General features: G+C 47.7%; 1 protein-coding gene across 1 annotated transcript in view; it reads left to right on the top strand.

Moving 5' to 3' along the window:
• Positions 1 to 18,233, top strand: part of SEPTIN9 (septin 9) — a 250,111-nt gene that overhangs the window by 26,580 nt on the left and 205,298 nt on the right. Inside the window, exon 2 of the mRNA XM_024206297.2 lies at positions 11,558 to 11,614. Coding sequence (XP_024062065.1) covers positions 11,558 to 11,614 — 57 coding nt within the window. The remainder of the gene's footprint in view (positions 1 to 11,557; positions 11,615 to 18,233) is intronic.

Genomic DNA, 18,233 nt, shown 5'->3' with positions numbered 1-18,233 from the left:
CATGGCATTGTTGCCAGTGCAGCCTGGCTTTTCTAGGAGGTCATTAGGGCATCCCCTATCTTATTCTCCTGTCCCCAGCAGACTGTGTTATATTTGCATGACACTGTATTTCAGCACATGCTCGGGTTTCTCTTGCGTGAACTTTCCCTTCATAAATAGATGAGTGATGAATCCGGACCCATGTTCTAAGTTTGCAGGTGGCAGCTCCACTCACGCTTTTCACCTGAGCCGTGAGCCAGTTCATTTTGCCTTGCAGTAGAGTTTGATTGTTTAAGTAGACGCCAGGTGCTTTATTCTTTCCCTAATACTCCCACTCTTCAGCTGCAGCTGGAGGAGCCCATTAGAGCAGCCGGCTGCTTAGTGACCTTTTGGTATCCATGGAGAGGAGAGGGTAACCATAGAGTAACCTCAAGCAGTATTTCCTCCAGCTGGGCCTGTTTCAAGGCACCACTCTAGGGTGCTTTCTTCCCACCTCATCTAGGGAGCTGACTGAGCTGGCTTCTAAGGTGCAGTCAGATGAGCTGTACTGAGGCCAGAGTTGTTCGGCCTTATTGGAAGCTGAACTTAAAAGGACACAACTGGCAAGGTAGTTTAGTTAAATAATTGAGCAAAAATTCCTGTTTTGAGCAAACCCCCCTGTACCTTGATCCTAACATTTGCTTCCTTGTTGTATTACTATTATTTAAAGCTACTGTGGCTCAGTGTGGGTTCAGGGCTGCCCTTCCCCCTCCATTGTTTCCCATGCAGGATTGGGGCTTCTGGGGGGGTCAGGTTTTCCAGAGCTCAGCATGCTGGGTGCTGAGTCCTTAGTTAAATGCCTGAAGGGGAGCTGTCTTGTTTGGAAAGCCCTGGCTGCTGAGTGTTTGTGGATTTGGGATTAGGGCCCAGATCCTCACAGATAGGTAAGACCCTAACTCCCCTCGCGGCTCTGTGCCTAGATCATTGTGCTCCAGTTCTCTGCCTGTGCCTCTGTCCATCTGCATGGAGCTGAACTGACCAAATGCAAACACAGCAAATCCTCGCTGTAGGGTTTTTTCCATAAAACCTGCCACAGACATAGCCAGGGCAGCTCTGTTTAATAAGCTAATAACATTCTTTGCATGTTTTTCCTTGTGTCTTACAAGGATTTTCAATATTAATGGTAAGGGGGGGGGCAAAGTGGAGTAGGGGAAAAACCTCCAGATGCAGGGAGTCGCATAGCAGGATATTCAGAAAGCGCCTGGCTGCATCTTTAGGCACCCAAATCCCTTTCAAAAGCTAGTCCTCCGTTCTTTTTTTTTTTTTCTTCTATTCCGCTTTGCCCTCCTCTTGCAGCTAGCATTAAAAATCCCTGTAAGACACAAGGAAAAACATGCAAAGAATGTTATTAGCTTATTCAGTGGAGCTGCCCTGGCTGTGTCTGTGGCAGGTTTTATGGAAAAAGCTCTACAGCGAGGATTCAAGGCTTCTTAGCATCCATAGTCATAAACCTCCCTCTGCCAAACTGCTTGTGGATAATAGCCATCTCCGCCATTATCTATAAGTAGTTCACACCTACCAAGTGCTTTATGGTGCTAGTAACAAGTACAGACATTTGGGAATAGATCCCCGGGCTGCCCTATAAGCAGGGAAGTGTTGTTGTTCACCCACTTTTACAGATCGGTGCCTGGCAAGAAGAATTGAATTGCAGTGAATGAGTCAGTGGCCCAGCCATATTTAGAGCAGAGCAGTTTCTGACTCCCTGGCTAGGGTTTGCTTCTGCAGACCACACTGCCTGAACAGCTGATCAGCTGTTTGCCTCTTCAAACCCTGCAGCCTTATTCCTAGGGGACATTGTTGCAAGTGAATGGAACACCAAGCTGTGACTAGGGATGGGGCCAAAGCTGTAAAACAGCCATCTGGATGCTCAACGTCCCAAGGGGCCAGCCACCATCTGGGCTCAAGTGACTGGCTCAAGGCCACTGAAGGAGTTTGTGTCAAACTGGGGCTTGAATCTAGGTCTACCAGCCCCATGATCAGAATGCTAGAGACCACAAATCCGAAGGAGACTTAACCAAGAGAGGTCCCGATTCACCAATGCACCATGTGGGGCCGCTTACAGAAGTGCAAAATGAATGTAAAATGCTCTGCCTGTGGTCTGAGTGTGTGTTACATCCACACTGCACTGTGTAAATAACCACACAAGCTACGGTGAAGCGGGCCCAGGTACGTGACTGCAAACTACTGATGCCGAGGGTGCTTCAGGGTGAAGAGCACGATCCTTTTAGATTGTTTGTGGGCTTGTGTCTGATTATTTTTTTTCCACTTGGTAAGGTGAGATCTTGATTGAGTGAGTTTGGTTAATTGGTTTTGAGGCTCCCTATTCAAGGACAGATACACTTAACAAAGGAGGAGCTGAGGAGAGTCAACAGACACCTCTTATAAGCCTTTTCTTCTTTACACACTCCATCCTCCTCTGGGAAAAATCAACATTTGTCTTTCTGAGTCTGACAAACAACAGCATTATGTACTCCATCCTGAAAGCAGCCCTAGGACTGCCGCTTTCTGGTGATCAATTCTGCGGTGTCAGTCCGGAGACTGGAGGGGGGAACCCTCTAAAATAGAAGCCAGAGAGCGCTGCGTGTTTGAAATCAGAGCAGGAAAGCACTGAAGGGCCACTGGGGAAAATCTGCAGCTGAAAACCAAAAGCATCTGTCGAATTGCACTGAGCGTCCATGAGGAAAGCAGGAAACAGAGTTTTTAAAATGCCTGTATTTTTGAGCCGCACATTGCTGCGCAGTGTTACGAAGCTCTGCAGAATGTCAGAGTGCACCGAAGCTTTGCCATGGGAGTTTTCATCCCTAGCCAGAGCCTAGAATAGTATGGGGCTGAGGGCAGGAGGGAGGAGTCTTGGGACCATTTGATCTCCTGTGGACATACTTGATTCCATATTTAAAATTTCTCTTCCCTCCATCAAATCAGATAAGGGATCTCTCTAGCCAGGCGGTGGCCTGGGTTTGCTTTGTGACAGGAGAGTTTCAGAAAGCTTGGTGGTTCGGCTGGGTGATGAGCACCCCAAAGTTTGAATACTGAAAGCTCTTTGGGGGTAGGAACCAACAGTTTGTTCTGTGTTTGTATAGCACCTAGCACAGTGGGGTCCGGCTCCTAGATGCCTCTGCAAGATACATAGTTCCGCGAATTATTATTATTATTTGAGGCTCATGAGGCTGCAGAGCTGGGCTGAAGGTCTTGTGAGAGCTGGTTACCATAGATGTCCGGTATTTCCTCCTTCCAGCCTGGCCAGAAATTGGAGATGGGCTGGAGCCATTTGTTCAAACACCCGGGCCTGCCCCCAGAACATTGCTGGGGCTGATCAAAAGTAAAGGGCAGCCAGATCTCAACCACTCCGAGTTTGGTTTTGCAAACTCTGACTGAAGGTTTTTGTTTGTAAAACCAAATTCACCTCTGGGTTTAAGTCCATCTCTCATGGAAATACCACAACAGCAGCATTTCACTTGGCATGTCACCCCCTCCTTTTCTGAGCTCGGATGGAGCTTGGAAGCGTTGTGTGGTAAATGAGGGGGGGAACGTTAGAGGAACATCAACAACTGGGAATCTAGTACATTTCAAGAAGAGAATTACAAGTAATTTCAGGCATGATACCTGCCCCCGAGTCACCTTCCTGATTGTTATGGTTTCACACAGTATTATTTTCCTATTCATTTTAAAATGTTTCTCTCCCCTATTGCTGTGTGAATCCCTCACAAAGAGCAGAGGAAATGGTGAAATTGACCCCCCTGCACAAAGAAGCTATTTCTCCAGTGCCTGGTAACTGATGTAATTATTTACACTTGTACAAAGGTGTATTCAGAGAGTGTGATTTGTCAGTGAAGTCACGTGGTACCATTTCTGCTACCTGATTGCGTGACTGATTTTTTTAAACCAGAGAAGCACAAGTGATGACTAACACCCTTTACAGTACAAATAATCGCTTGTGCTAACATTTTTGATGCCTTCATAACTCACCAGCATCTTCCTGAATAGATGGCAGATGTCCAGGCACTCATGAATAATGAATAACATTCCCACTAACAACAACGAACAGATCCAACCACTCCCATCTGTGGAACTATTTGTGACTCCCGTTTTGTACGATTCATCCAGCCCTCCTCCGCCCTGTGTGTAGTCTGGGCTGAAATGGTCTCTGCAATACCTAGAGGCCATTTTAACCTTTGAACACCTTACCATGGGATGTGGTGGATTCTCCATCACTGGAAATCTTTAAATCAAGACTGGATGTCTTTCTAAAAGACATGAACTACTTCGACTGCAAGCGAGTGGGCGTGATGCAGGAATGGGCAGAGTTAACGCAGGTCAGACAGATGGTATTGATGGTCCTTTCTGACCTTAAAATCTATGGATTCGTTAATCACTCTCTGATCATAACTGGAGAGGAACTCAGTTTAAAACTCTCAATCTCAATTCCTTTTCCTGCTCTAAGCTTGGGAAAATTCAAGTCTCAGCTTTGCAACTGGGGCTCACCTCCATCCATAATCACCATTTACATAGTTCTAGCTTTTGGCCACTGCTCAGTGGCAGAATGATGACCTTCCAAGCGACACACATGGTAGCTAGTACCATGCAACATGCCCAGTGCGAGACATGTGGGCAGTTTATTCATACCAATTCCCCAGCAGCTTGCTGGAGGGATGACTGCTCCAGCTGTTGGCCAGATTCTGAGCTGCTGTAAATCACCATAGTTCTATTAAAGTCAACAGAGCTTGGCCAGTTTACACCAGCTTAGAATCTGACCCCTGATCTGCCCAAGCTTGCTGAGCACTGACAATTCTGCCAGTTAGGCCATACAGTGCTTGTAGGCAGCAGTGCACCTAGGCACGTGCCACAGTCACATGAGCACACCGGCAAGTAGCTGCATCAGAAATGGGCATTGATCCATGCCTGAATCCATTACCAGTGTAAACTAGGGAACTGCAGATGCAGCCCTGCCTCTCTTCCAGTGAGAGGTCTGTTTGCAGCATGCTGCTGCTGCTGCCAGAGACATCTGATCCAGGATGAAAAGCAAAAGAAACCATACACATGGGTTGTGTTTTTGTCCAGCTGTGCTCAGCTTATTTGGAGAGTGTCTCCATTACACAGAACTTGGGGAAAGTATCGGGTTCTTCAGTGCGTGTTTCTGATTAGGGCTGGAGCTCAGTTTCACATATTCCTTTTTGGGTTTAGTGGTAAGAGTGGATTTAGAGCGAATGAAGGAGAAGTACTAATTGCACTGACTGGAGTCAGGCATAGATTTCTGCCCCCATTACCTGCAATGTTCTGCACATAAATGCCACTCCTAGCCTTCATCAACTTTGCTGCTTCCAAGCTGTTCCAATGCAGCTCCATCCTCACCTGCAGCACCCTCTGCTGTTCCACTTCTAGTGCTCTGTTGAACAGACCTGGTCAGGGTTGTTGAGCTACCGGAGAACCTCAGAGTTATGAACACCAGAGTTACATACTGACCAGTCAACCACACAGCTCATTTGGAACTAGAAGTACACAATCAGGGGGCAGGAGACAAAAAGAAAAAAGCACCTACAGTTCTGTGTTAAACGGAAACTACTAAAAAAATTGAGGGAAAGCAGCATTTTTCTTCTGCATAGTAAAGTTTCAAAGCTGTATTAAGTCAATGTTCAGTTGTGAACTTTTGAAAGAACAACCAGAACGTTTTGGAATGGAGGTTGTTCGTAACTCTGAGCTTCTACTGAATGTGTTGTGGGCAAACAGGAATGGGACTCATCCAACCCATTTTCAGTTATGTCCCGAGCCAGCATTTGAACGTCACAGCTTGGGCAGACCCCCAGCATCCAGACACCAGAGAGAACAGTAAAGAAGTCATTGAGGACCTGCCTATGCACTGTGGATCAGCCCTACTGCAGAAATTCCCTTTTTGTATTATGAGCTTTGGTCCCAACCTTCAACAGCGTAACTAGCATTTCCAGAGGTTGTTCATAAAGGCAGGGTTTAGGGTCAGGTTTTGCATCGGTAGTAACCAGCTGAGACAGTCATTTTCCACCAGCGGCAATTCCTCTAGAGACACTGGACCTGATTTCCCATTGCCCTACTCCCCACCCTGGCCCTGGTATCATTTACACTAGTGCAAAATGGGATTTGGGAGCATTTTACACACACTTTGCGTTGGTGGCACAAGAGGTGCAAGGCAAATTGCCTTAATTTCAACCAGATAAGATGTATTTAATTCTGTTTCTTATTCCAGTACTTTATAGCCTGGGCTGGAGGTGCTCCTGCTGCTATTAGAGGGAAAACTCATAGACAGTATGTGTAGGATAGAAGCCTTTGATTTTTGCTTCCTAGTCCCATAGCCCAGAACCAGAGCTGCAAATGCCTCCATGCTATAAATAGAGGTAACCCCAGAATGCCATCTAACATGCTGATACAGTGTCCACCCCGCCTGCGCTGCAGTCTTTACAATGATCTGGGGAGAGGAATACATTTTGCATTTATGCCAGATTCTCTCTCCTGTCCTGTGGGACTGGAGTCTTTCCACATTGCTTAACCGCCCTCCCACGATCAGTCTTGACAGATTGTCTCTCTGTGGAGAAGTCCAGAGGATAGCACACTGGACTGGGAATCAGGAGACGTAGGATCTATTTTCGGCTCTGCCTCTGGTTTTCTAGGTGACCTTGGGCACGTTACTTCACCCCTCTGTGCCTTAGTTTTCCTGTCTATAAAATCGGGATAATAATACTTTGTAAAGCACTTTGAGAGCTACCAATGAAAACCGCTATATAAAAGCTTGATATTATTGCTTTTTAAGCTTCATATGGTGTTGCCTAGTGGTTAGAGCAGCCGACTAGCTGTCAGGATACCTGGGCTCTAATCCTGTCTCTGCTACTGACTTACTGCGTGAACTTGGGCCAGTCACTTTAGCTCTCTGCAGCTTGGGTTACCCAGCTACTAAAAGGGGATAATAATCCTTACTGGCTTCTCAGAAATGTGAGAGCTAGATCATACTAGCAACGTGCTTGGAGGTCTCTCGATGACAGGTGCCATGTAAGTGCAAAACATTGTGTGTGTGTGTGTGTGTGTGTGTGTGTGTGTAAATAGATACATAGCTATATTGCAAGTTCAAGAATAAGAAACGCCAAATGCAGAGGGCTCTGCCACCCTGGACATTGCGTATGTTTTACATTTAATTTTTACCTTGTTACCAGGGCTAAGAGGAATAAAATCTATTTCCTATGTCCAATCCTGTCCAAGTTTGGAAGTTCCTTGCTTTGCCTCTGTTTGCCAGCAGAGTGAATATAGCCTTTGACCCCAAAAGGATGGATTTAACTAGCTCTGCATGACTGCACATCTGCATGTCACCCAAAAGGGGGCAGTTTCTCCTATGTATGCAGTTTTCAAATGCTTGTAGCTTCTGTGAACGCTAAATCATTCTCTCCCCCTGCCCAAACAAAGCAACGATGCTAGTCCTCAAGGAGGAGCCCCTCCTTGCTAGGTTTCAGCCTTTCTTGCCATAGCCTATCTAAAGAAGTGTTGTTAAAATTATTTTTTAACAAAGAAAATGTGTGTGGCACAAGTGAAAACAAACTCCAAAATATCCAGTCCAACTTCCTGAAAAAAATCCCCTTTTGGGCCAAAATCAAGTGAAGAAAATCTCAGGGGAATGTTTCCGAAGGTGGTGGCAGAAACAACCCCAAACACAAGAGATTGCAATGCTGTTTGTGTGACATTACCACCTAGAGGCTCCAGGTGAGGTTGGGGATCCTCTGTGCTAGGCACAGTGCAAACACCTGGTAAGAAGCAAAACCATCCCCGGAGAGCTTACAGACTAAATGTAACCCTTCTGCCAGGTGGAGCCAGCAGCAACCAGGGCCGGGTTCAATATCTAGGGGTTCCTTTCCATCAATACAACACAGAACCAGCTCAAGCCCCCACCCAGTAACCTGGGAAAATAATACACCACCCCTGGGAGCCTCTGAAAGGCAATACTTCCCCACTTGCAAGCACAGAGTCTGAGTGTAGAAAATAAACTTTTAATAACAGGAGGGAAGTAACTGGGCGTTAATTTGGGAAAACACCGCAAACAGGCTTCATAAACATAAACCATGAGCAAAATTCCCACCCCCAAGTAAGTTGGGCAGTGTCCTTTTCCCCCCAGGTTCTTAAGTCCAGCAACTCAAAAGTCCCTTTAACGTGCCTGTCCTTCTCTGCACCCCACTCACAGTTGCTATCCTTGGTCAGTGCAGTCACAGAGTTCAGAGGTGCATCTGCAGAGTTCACCTCCCACCCTGGGTGGAAGTAAGGAGGCACCTTATTCGCTCCGCTGCTTGGGCACTCCCCCGCCGCTTGTTGTGCCTCTCCGCCACACGCCCTGCTGGCCACTCGTGGCGCCTTTCTGCCAGCCGTCCTGCTGGCCGCTTGCTCTGCCTCTCCGACTGCACCAGCCACTCATTCGCCAGCCACCTGTCAGTCAATTTCTGCTGCTATCTGTCATGACCTCTGCACATCTGTCTCTTAGTGATTTTCAGCTCTTTGCAGGCTGGGCAGAGACAGTGCCCCGACTCAAGTGATTTCAGCTCTGAGTGATTGAGCATTTAAAATAACAAAAGAGGCACCTAATGAAGCATATTTAGCTCTGTCTTTGAACAGTGGGGAGGAACAGATTAACAAGGTCTTTCAACTGAGGGTGACCCCCTCATTTGGGACAGATTAAGCACAGTCCTGCTTCCCTGTATTCCTACAATAATTACAACATTGGTAACCATATTTCATTAACCCAGCATTCAGTACTAAGGTGATTTGTAACCCAACACCAGCCAAAGTTGATCACTTTACCACCGCTCTATCTGCTGAGCAGGAGCAACTGTATTTACATAAACACACCCGAAGTTTCTCTCCTTCCCAGTTAGCTGTCAGGGGAGCATTCATTCAGACCCTGTTTACATCAGTAGACAAGGAAACAGAGAGGTGCCCAAGGTCGCACCGAAGGTCAGTGGCAGAAATGGGAATAGAACCCAGGTCTACTGCGTTCCACGCCAAAGTCTTGTCCACTAGATTCCTGCCTTGTGCTGTCTGATAATGGAAGTTGTTTACAAACTGAACTGCTGGGAGTTCTATCAGACCCCCACTGATACAGATACAGCTGTTGAAGGGACAGGCTTTCTTCCATCTGCATTCGCACATGCACAATAGAGCAGTGTTTGCCAGTAGAGGGGAAACATCAGTTTCAATTTTTTCCTTTTGAAAGCTGGACTTTTTACTCTCCCCCTTGCACAGGGTGATTCTGCCATGGGGGCTCTCCCTCTTCCTCCTCCGGGGATGAGGAACAGGGTGCGTCATCTTGGAACTGGCCCAGGGGTTCAGCTACGTGGCTTCGCAGTCATAGAGACTTTTTTATATTACGAAAGGAAAGTGGAGAAACGCACCCGCACGGCTCTGAGCATGAGGCGCTTTTTCCAAGTGGAGTTGCCAGCCAGAAACCCCTGTCCCAGGGCAGTTAGCATGAGGTTTGCTGCCTTCCCCACCTCCCTCTTTTTTTTTTTAATAAGACACAAGCTGTTCCAGCTGAGAGGCTGGAGCAACAATACTTAACCCACTGTTTCTAGGCTCTGGGATGTAGGTGCACCCTGGTTTTCTGACTGGTTGCTGCAGGGTGGGAGGAAAAGACACTTACTAGTGAGCTATCTCTTATAAATGAAGTCTGCATTGATTAAAAAGTGGAGAGTTCCAAACCTGCTTGCATCCTGCAAGTTGCAAGTGGGCTGGGGATCTTAGTGGAAATTCCTGTTCAAAATGCCCTAGTGGCCAATGAGGGTTTGGAAAGAGTAGTGCATCTACTTGGCTACTAGTTACTGGGACTACTGGATCTTAGAGACATTGGTCGTCCAGTCTTCTTCTTAGCATATGCGCAACGTGCCTCAGGTGGCACATGACCAGGATTCATCACCGAATTTGGACCACTGGTTGGATCATTAGCTCCCCGGCTTGGGCCGGGTACTGATGAGGAGTGCGAAGTGAACGTTGATCCATGCCCCCCAGTTTCCAGTAGAAACCAAGAGAGACTGAAGGATTCTGTTTGGAATCTCTTGGAATTTCCAGTATGGGGAATTGTAGACCATGGGAGCCAGATCAGCTGATCCACTGGATCCATGATGTAATTGCCACTGCTTGTAGCATCAAGGCACTGTGGAGTCAGTTAGAGAGGGGCAGCCTTGATTCCTGGATATGGCCAATTTGTTTGTTTGTTTTAAATCAGAGTTGGTTAATAAGGCAAATTTAACACCTACAGCACAAGTGGAAGATGAATGGTTGTGGCTATCCTCACATGGGCAATTTGTGGCACAAGGAGGGTAAGTGATTGCCAAGGAGTAGGTAGCAGAACTGGAGACAGAACCCGGGAATCCCTGCTTGCAGTCAGTTGCTCTAACCAGTAGACAGCACTGCCTTGCTGACAGTGCAGCATCACCCAGCTCTATGGAGGAGTAGTACTCTCTTTCTGGAGCAGGGATGTGGAATGGAATAAAGGAGAGATTCTGTCACCTTCTAAAGAAAAATATGTTCCAGGATGGGGTAAACTTCCTCTGTAACTATCTCCCTGCCACTGTTTGGGTAGCAGCTGGGTGGTTCACACACACTGCTATGGAAAGACTAACTCATTAAAAAAGGCCCCTCAAACCAAGCCAAATTCAGGTGTTTCTGTACTGGTTGACCATCAGTCCAGAACACAGGGATGTCTCTAATATTTCAGCCAGTTTAGCCACACTAATATAGATGCTATGTGATAAATTAGTTCTATCTGGTCCTTTTGCATTGACTTTGCTGGTGGAAGGATCCTCTCTGACAGGCACGGAACTAGCAGTGGGTACCACTCACTAGGGTCCCGGCACAGAATGTCTCCAGGGACGTGTCAGGAGCATGCTGTGGTCAGGGAGTGTGCTCTGCAGTGCTGCACACAGACCATTGCAGCCCCCTGGGCTGATCTAACCTGCACCAGAGGCCGAGCTGGCTCTGGGCAGTTCCAGGATATGGGAGGCACATTTCATCCCTTCTTAGTCCCTGTACCATGCATGCACACACTGTGTGCACGCGCCAGCCTAGACATTGATTTGGGCCTAATATTGTTGTGTTTGCATGTCTTAGCAACACTCACTTCACTGCAAGATCCAGGAGTGGGTATGTCTGTGTTTTCCTGTTGGAGAGAACATTGCCATGCATGAATATCTATAGTAAAAAAGTCATAGCTTGAAAGGGGTGTGGGTGTGTCCCCTACTCAATTAGTTCAGGACTTTCTTCTCCAATTTCATGACCATTAAACATGCTTGCAGTTTCTGATACTGCAGAATAATAGTAACAACCACTATTAGCCATTGTGTACTTCAGGGGCAGCTGGAGGTTACTAGTGAGGTATTTCTCCATTCAAAATATCCATTCTTGAGTTTTCATAGGGAATGTTTCTGTACAAAGCAGACACCAGCAGAAGAAGGGTGGCTTGGCAGATCAGGAATCACAGCATGGACGCCGAACCAGGTTCACATTAGTTAGCCATGCGCCTTATCACTGATTTTTCTTGCTCTAGGAATCACCAGGACCTCCAGTGGGAGACTTCGGCGACTCGGTGACCCAACAAGTCCAAGTAAGTGGCATTAACGCACCTGTTTCCCTGAGTCATTCTCCTCTAATAGAAAGGTCGCCTCTCCCATGCTTGCCTCTTGGGGCTATCAGAGAGAATCTCTCCCGCCTTCCATCAAACAACAAGCACTGCTAGAAGGGAAAGCTGGCTGCTAACAAACGCAGAGAAAGGCTTCCGTACCCTACGTATTCCACACTATAGAATTAGAGATGAATTACCTGTTGAATGATGGATCCGCACATCAAGTCAAGGGTCCGACACCAGTGAGCAGAAAGTGAGAGTGCCCTGAGGTTGAATTACAGTTCCGGTAATTAATGGCTTTCTCTCACTCTCCTAAGCCATTCTTTTTTATTGCACGTGGAGATTTACGGATTACGTGTGCTTGTGCTTAAAATGACATTCTTAATTGCAGCTTGACATGATTTAAGTGGTTTCCCCCATTCAGGAGGAAGCTGGTGGGAGGGTTTCTCTCTTTAAACAGGTGTCTCCCAGACTCATTACTGCACAGCTCTCTTGTCCCCCTTCGGAGGCTTTCAGCATTTGAGCCACCCTTGCTCTGCAGCCCCGTCTGTATCGTATGTGCTGAGCTTTAGAGTCCTGCTGATATTAACTGTGTGAACTCAGCCCAGACTGGTGAGAGAATTATGGGGCAATAGGGAAAATGCTTGAGGGCAGCACCGACTTTAGGCATAGGAGATACAAGCAGTTATAGAGTCATAGATTTTTGAGGCCAAAAAGAACCATTAGATCTAGTCTGACCTGGGACTGCCCAGAGCCAGCTTGAACCCTGGTATATCTTACACCCAGCCTGAGGGCTGCCTAGCTTGCAGCAGTCCCTGGAGGGCTGAGCTTAGCTAGGAGGCCACATCTGAAATAGCACCATGTTAGCACAGGAGTCCCAAATGTCCCTCTCGTCCAGGTCTCAGAAGGAGGTCAGTGGAATCCGACTGGAAGAGCAGAAGGGAATCGCCTAGTATGGGAGATGTTGCAGAAGTCCCCAGTAGGAAGATGCTCACTGCAGCCAGTGCAAAGGATTCTGGGGCAAGGCTGGGCCTAGTTGATCCTGGCAGAACGGGGGGCAGAAGCCCACTAGAACGAAAGGCCCAGCTGGGTCCCAGAGCCCAGAAAACTGATTACAGGGGACCAAAAAGAAAACCGGAATGGGAGTGAAGGTCAGAGGTACAAAGGAAGGGTTCTGGCTGGGGCAGGGTTGAAAGGGACAGAGGTGCTATGTTTAGGCCAACAATATACCTAGGGCCAATCTTGCTTAAGGGATCCTAGTGACTAAAGTGATGGTTGAAATCTAAATGCACCCTGGCTACAGGTCCTCCCAAGCCACTGACCCTTTGACAAGTACCCTGACAAGTACCCCCAGCTGCTCCTATTCTGGTGGCTCCCTTTCTAATGGCTGGCAGGGCTGTGACTTGTGGAATAGGGTGACCAGCTGTCCCGATTTTACAGGGACAGTCCCAATACTCGGAGCTTCTTCTTACATAGGCGCCTATTACCCCCCACCTCCTTTTCCGATTTTTCACATTTGCTATCTGGTCACACTATCATGGAACCTTTGTGCAGTTGCTTCCATACCCAGAAGCCCTGGCTCCAAAAGATGGCACTTCCTCCTGTAGTGACGTGGTTGACGCTTGTCTCATGAGAACTCCCATTAGCATCTATAGGAGTTCCATGCACGAGGGACTCGCAGGATTATGGGTAACACTCTGTTCCCATCCAGGATTTTATGCTTGCAGATACATGTGCCTGTAAATGCTGTTGGTGCCTTATTAAAGACTGGCTGGAAACTTGTCCCTAAAGCTTCCTTTTCTATCTATTGCAGTAGTGTTATTACAGCTAGAAGGAAAGCAGATTAGAAACTGTGCCATTGTTTGTCTAATGCTGTCCCTTTTCCAGCAAGATCCCTGCCGGCAGCTCCTCAGTTACAACTATTTAATGCCCAGGTGTCCCAGCCAAGTTCAGAGCTTCATGGTTATAGGCACTGTACAAATCCAGGGTAACAGACTTTGTCTGCTCCATGGGAGTAGACAAGACAGATGATGGGAGGGATGGGAAACAGGCTCAGAGAGGGGCAGTGCCTTGCCCAAGTTCACCCAGCAGGTCAGTGGCAGAGGCAGGTTTGGAATTGAGATCTGCTCAGTGCCAGTCCGCTGCCCCATGTGCTGGACCGCACCGCCACTGCAATCAAGGAAAACAAACCCCATGTCAAATGAAGTGGACATTTCTTTGCAAGCTGGGAAATGGCTTCTCACTCCAACCGCTGCTGTGCTGGGGAGCGTGGGCACAGCTTCTCCTGAACAAACCTCCCAGTTGGAGTGGGAGTCTGAGGAGTGGGGCTGGAGAACAAGGGTCAAGGTTCAGTTTTAGCTCAGTGTGGCACCAGGGGGCTCAGGAACCCAGCCAGGCCCAAGCTGCTTGGGCATAAAACTCTAGAGCCCCAGCACTTCACACTGTCCACTCAGCATCCATAACAGATATCTTAGTTCTACTGCTCCGGCTGCCTGCTGCACCGCTTACTGCTAATACAAGTAGAGCGATGGTTGGAGAATCCAGGCTGTTTCTTGAATGTAATGTTGCTTTACATCAGGGTCATGGTGCAATGCACTTGCAGGAGCTGTGGGGTCTTCACCGATGAAGAATCCGGTTTTGTACCTGGCTCCTCTGCACACAGTCACAGCGAGCAGTAGCCATCTTGGGTCAGTCACTTGGGGGGAAGAGAGAACCCTTGTGGGTTTCATTCCCTTAATGTGGAGCGGAATCCTTCACACCCACACGCCTCGTGTGAGTGTGAGCTCTGATCCCCTGCAGCAGGGTGGCTGCCTCTTGCACTGTCATTACTCAGTTTAAAAGAGCTGCAGCGAGATGAGCTGGAGCCAGCTGGCCAAGGTGGGCGGAGTTGGATGGTCACCTTTCCCTAATGGCTAAACTGAAATTCCTCCATTTAAAACACCCGTGTGGTCTTCCAGATGGCGGGCCTGTGAAAGCATCGCTGGGGACATGAGCACTGGGATATGGTGCTCTTGACTGGGCTGTGTAATCCAGGGAGTGTTTCGCCAATCGATCTGGCATGGAACTTACTTCTAGACCTTTCCCTAGCAGCTGCATTCCCAGTTTGGAAGCTTTTTCTGGAGGAGATACTGAGGAATAGAGAGAGAGAGAGCTGGCAGCTGCTAGCCTCCATAAATCCATTTCCACAAGTATTTGCTCGCAACATTTATAGTCACAGGGCTGCTCTTCGAGCTTGAATGCTCATTTTCAAAGAGACTCTGGGTTAGTTGGTTTTTTAAGCAGTACCAGGCACATGCAGCCAGAGCTCATAGTGCTGTGACTCTCCTTGGGAATCTTCTCTCTGCCTGGCAATCGGACTCAACAGCCAGTCTGTGGACACCCATTTCCAGCTCTAACAGACCATTGCTTATACTTTGTCACCCAGGCTGCTTGAAAAACAGATTTTTTTTTCCTTTGTGAAATAATCAAGAGAAATATGAAGCCAGTGGGGTCAGCCTGGAATGTTTGTTTGGTTTGGCAACTCCTTTATTAGTCTCTCGGCATCTGAACATGGGTTTTCCCGCACCAGGACTGGTCCTCCACCAGAGGCTGAGATGAAATCATGCTCCCAAAGCTCCTTTTATAGCCCTTCAACTCCCTTTCGATTGCCACAGCTGTTCTCTTCCCTCTCTGCTGGGATGGGGGTAGCTATGACCTGCCCCGTCTTAGGAACTAGCAATGAGATGTTAGCACTTAGGACAGCACAATCGCTGCCACTGTGCCCTTGCACAGGGATTGGGCACAAAAGTGTGAGGAGGCTCCCTGCACTTTCTTCATCCCCCTGCATGCACCACTGTAGGGCTGGGCACAATCAGGCCGTATATATAGAGAAATCACCTATTGCAAGAAGCCACAATACAAATCTTTGTTCTGTTTGCTCTGGGGAAGACCATAGGAAAGTAGAAATAACTTATGCAAATACCATTTTTAAGGGACAGACCTGGTAAAAAAAAACCCTATTTTTCCATGCACTGAAAGTTAAAATACAATAGAAGAAAATGGACCTGATAGGGGTGAAAGCCCAGGGAAAATACATTTTCAAACCTCTGGCGCTGCCGGGTCTTGGTGAAGGAACGTCATTTGGGTGCATTGGAGTTATTAGTGTAACAAGCTTGTCAGAATTTTATTTTCTCACTCCGTTTGTGTGTAACACTCTTTGGCTAATGGCCATGGACAATGTGCTATAAAAGCAGGACTGGGATATTTGGCGTCTTTCTGTGTAGACTGTATGTTTATAGTCTGTCTCCTCACCTGGATGTTAATCCCAGATGGCCTATATAAAGTGACGTTTTTAAAATAAGCCCCGACTCCTTTTAAAGAGCACAGCACATGCTGAACTCAACGAGAAAGTGACTGAAATGGGATGGATCCCTGTGGGAACATATGGGAGCACGGGATGTGAGGAGTTTCCCACTGACTTCCAATGCAACTCCGATGTTCCCATCCTCCTTGCCCCCATGGGAATTTTTCATAGGCTGACATGGTACTTCCTGCAAACATTCCCTCCCCCTCACTAGACATGCTGTCCCTCTGGGATCTGTTCCAAAGCCCCCTGAAGTCAATGAGAGTCTTTCCATTGGCTGAGGTGTGCTTTGACTCAAGCCCTTAGAAAATCCACAAATACTGGTTATCAGGTCAATGTAACTCTCTTTAGATCTCAATCTATCGTGCTTCGCAGGCCCCACTGCTGGAATCTCCATTAAAGGACTCTAGTTTCCTTTGTCCTTGCTGGCCTCAGTTCAGCTCTCTGGGTGAGACAGGTATCTAGTTCCCAGAGGAGAGGCTTTCAGCAGAACATTACAAGCAACTTGCTTCTGCTGCAAGGCCTACAAGAAATAACCCAGCCTGTGATGATGTGGCGGGGGGAGGCAGCTGGGAGGAAGTGGATATACCTTTATGTAATGCAACGCACAGGGAAAACAGCAGGTGTATGGAACAATCTATCTATCTGATAGACTTCTTCTCTCCCCTGTCTCTGCCTGATGCTTGTCTCCTTAGTCTGTAAGGTATTCTGGGCAGGGATTCACTGCCTGCAGAGCACCGAGCACAGTGGGGCTCTGAGCCTGATCGGGGCCCCTGGCCACTACCATGATAGAATAAATATCGGCACCCCTGCTTTTGGTGGCCTCAGTATGGGGGGGCCCAGGACTGCCTGGGTCATGGAGCTGGAACTAACCTTTTAGCCAGGCACCAGTCTTGCAAAGCCCAATCTTGCACCTACTGATGTCAAGGACATTTTGTTATTGTCTTCAGAAGGGCAAGATCCGGCCTGCTATGAGTGGAGCACTGAACACCTTGCAGAACTAGGCCCCCGGAAGCAGATTCCTGCGAGGCAGAGTTGCCCCACTAAAGGTAATGCCTGCCTTGCAATGACCCACCCCACACTCCTCTGCTGAAGGAATAGAGGGTTTTGGTCTTCAGGGCTAAATTAACCAACAAGAAGCTTCTAACAGAACTAGCTTCTGTGCTTTTACTTGGTGTGATCTTATCATCTCTGGAGCCTGCTGGCCCCTGTGTTATCATCCCTGTGTTCTGTCCGTGCAGCCCTGTATCCCAAGGGGCTGAGAGAGGTGCCCCCTACCACTGCTCGGAATTCTGGGAGGCTCCAGCTGCCCCTGGGCTTTGCCCATTGCAAACATTCTTCTCTTTTCATTACCGCTTTTGGTGTGATGGTAACTTTCTTTCATATTTCTTCTGCCTCCCCAGGATATGTATGGACAGCTGCTAGCGTCTCTTACCCCCCAGACTCCTCCTTCTCTCCAGAATGCTGAAGAATTTATCTAATTTTTCATTATTATTTTAGGAATGCTTATCACTTTTCAATCAACAGATCCCCTGGAGAACTCCCACTCTCTCCTTTGACACCTTGCTACATCTCTCCTCGGGCAGTCTTATGTTCACAGTCTCTCTCCCTTTTTGCTTGCTTTCTTGGCCACTTGTACCTCTTCCCAGTCCTCACTCCCTGGATGTGGTGTCTGAGATCTCAGATCTTCTTATGGCAGGTTCTTGCTGCTCTTCCTGGTGCACACGGGAGGCGAAAGTTATCCTAACAATGATTTCCTGGAGCAATGACTTAACTACAGAAAATGTGCTGGAAGTTTAATTAGATGCATAAGTGCTTTGCTGGATCATGGCCTTGGTTCAAATTTGGTCCTTGGCCGATACTGGGTCAAGTGACTATTCAAAGGCTACAGCTGAGTGTTCAGGCTATGGTTGTCCCCAAAGGATACACTGAAGGATGCTTCAGAATGAATATGCACCTGCTGATACTGTGGTATTGTCCCATGATGTCACAATATTTACCTCTTCCTGCCCTGAGGATGAGTCTATGGGTGATGATGTTGCATTCTCATAATGTTTTGGTATCTTGATGCAAAGACATGATCGTAATAGGACACTGTCATAATCCCATAAGCCCTGAAGATCCCTCTTAAAAACTCTGATTCTCCTGCAAATTTGGGGATGGGAAGTGACACTCGTCTGGATGATAGGGGTTCATGCACTACACCTTCACCTTGGGAAAACTGGCTTCAAATTCTTGGCCACCAGTGAAATGGTCTGT

This window comes from Terrapene carolina, unplaced genomic scaffold, assembly GCF_002925995.2.
Source record: "Terrapene carolina triunguis isolate 2854851 unplaced genomic scaffold, T_m_triunguis-2.0 Scaffold192, whole genome shotgun sequence".
Lineage (NCBI taxonomy): Eukaryota > Metazoa > Chordata > Testudines > Emydidae > Terrapene > Terrapene triunguis.
The sequence above is the reverse complement of the archived record's forward strand: the minus strand, read 5'-3'. Positions and strand labels throughout refer to the sequence as shown.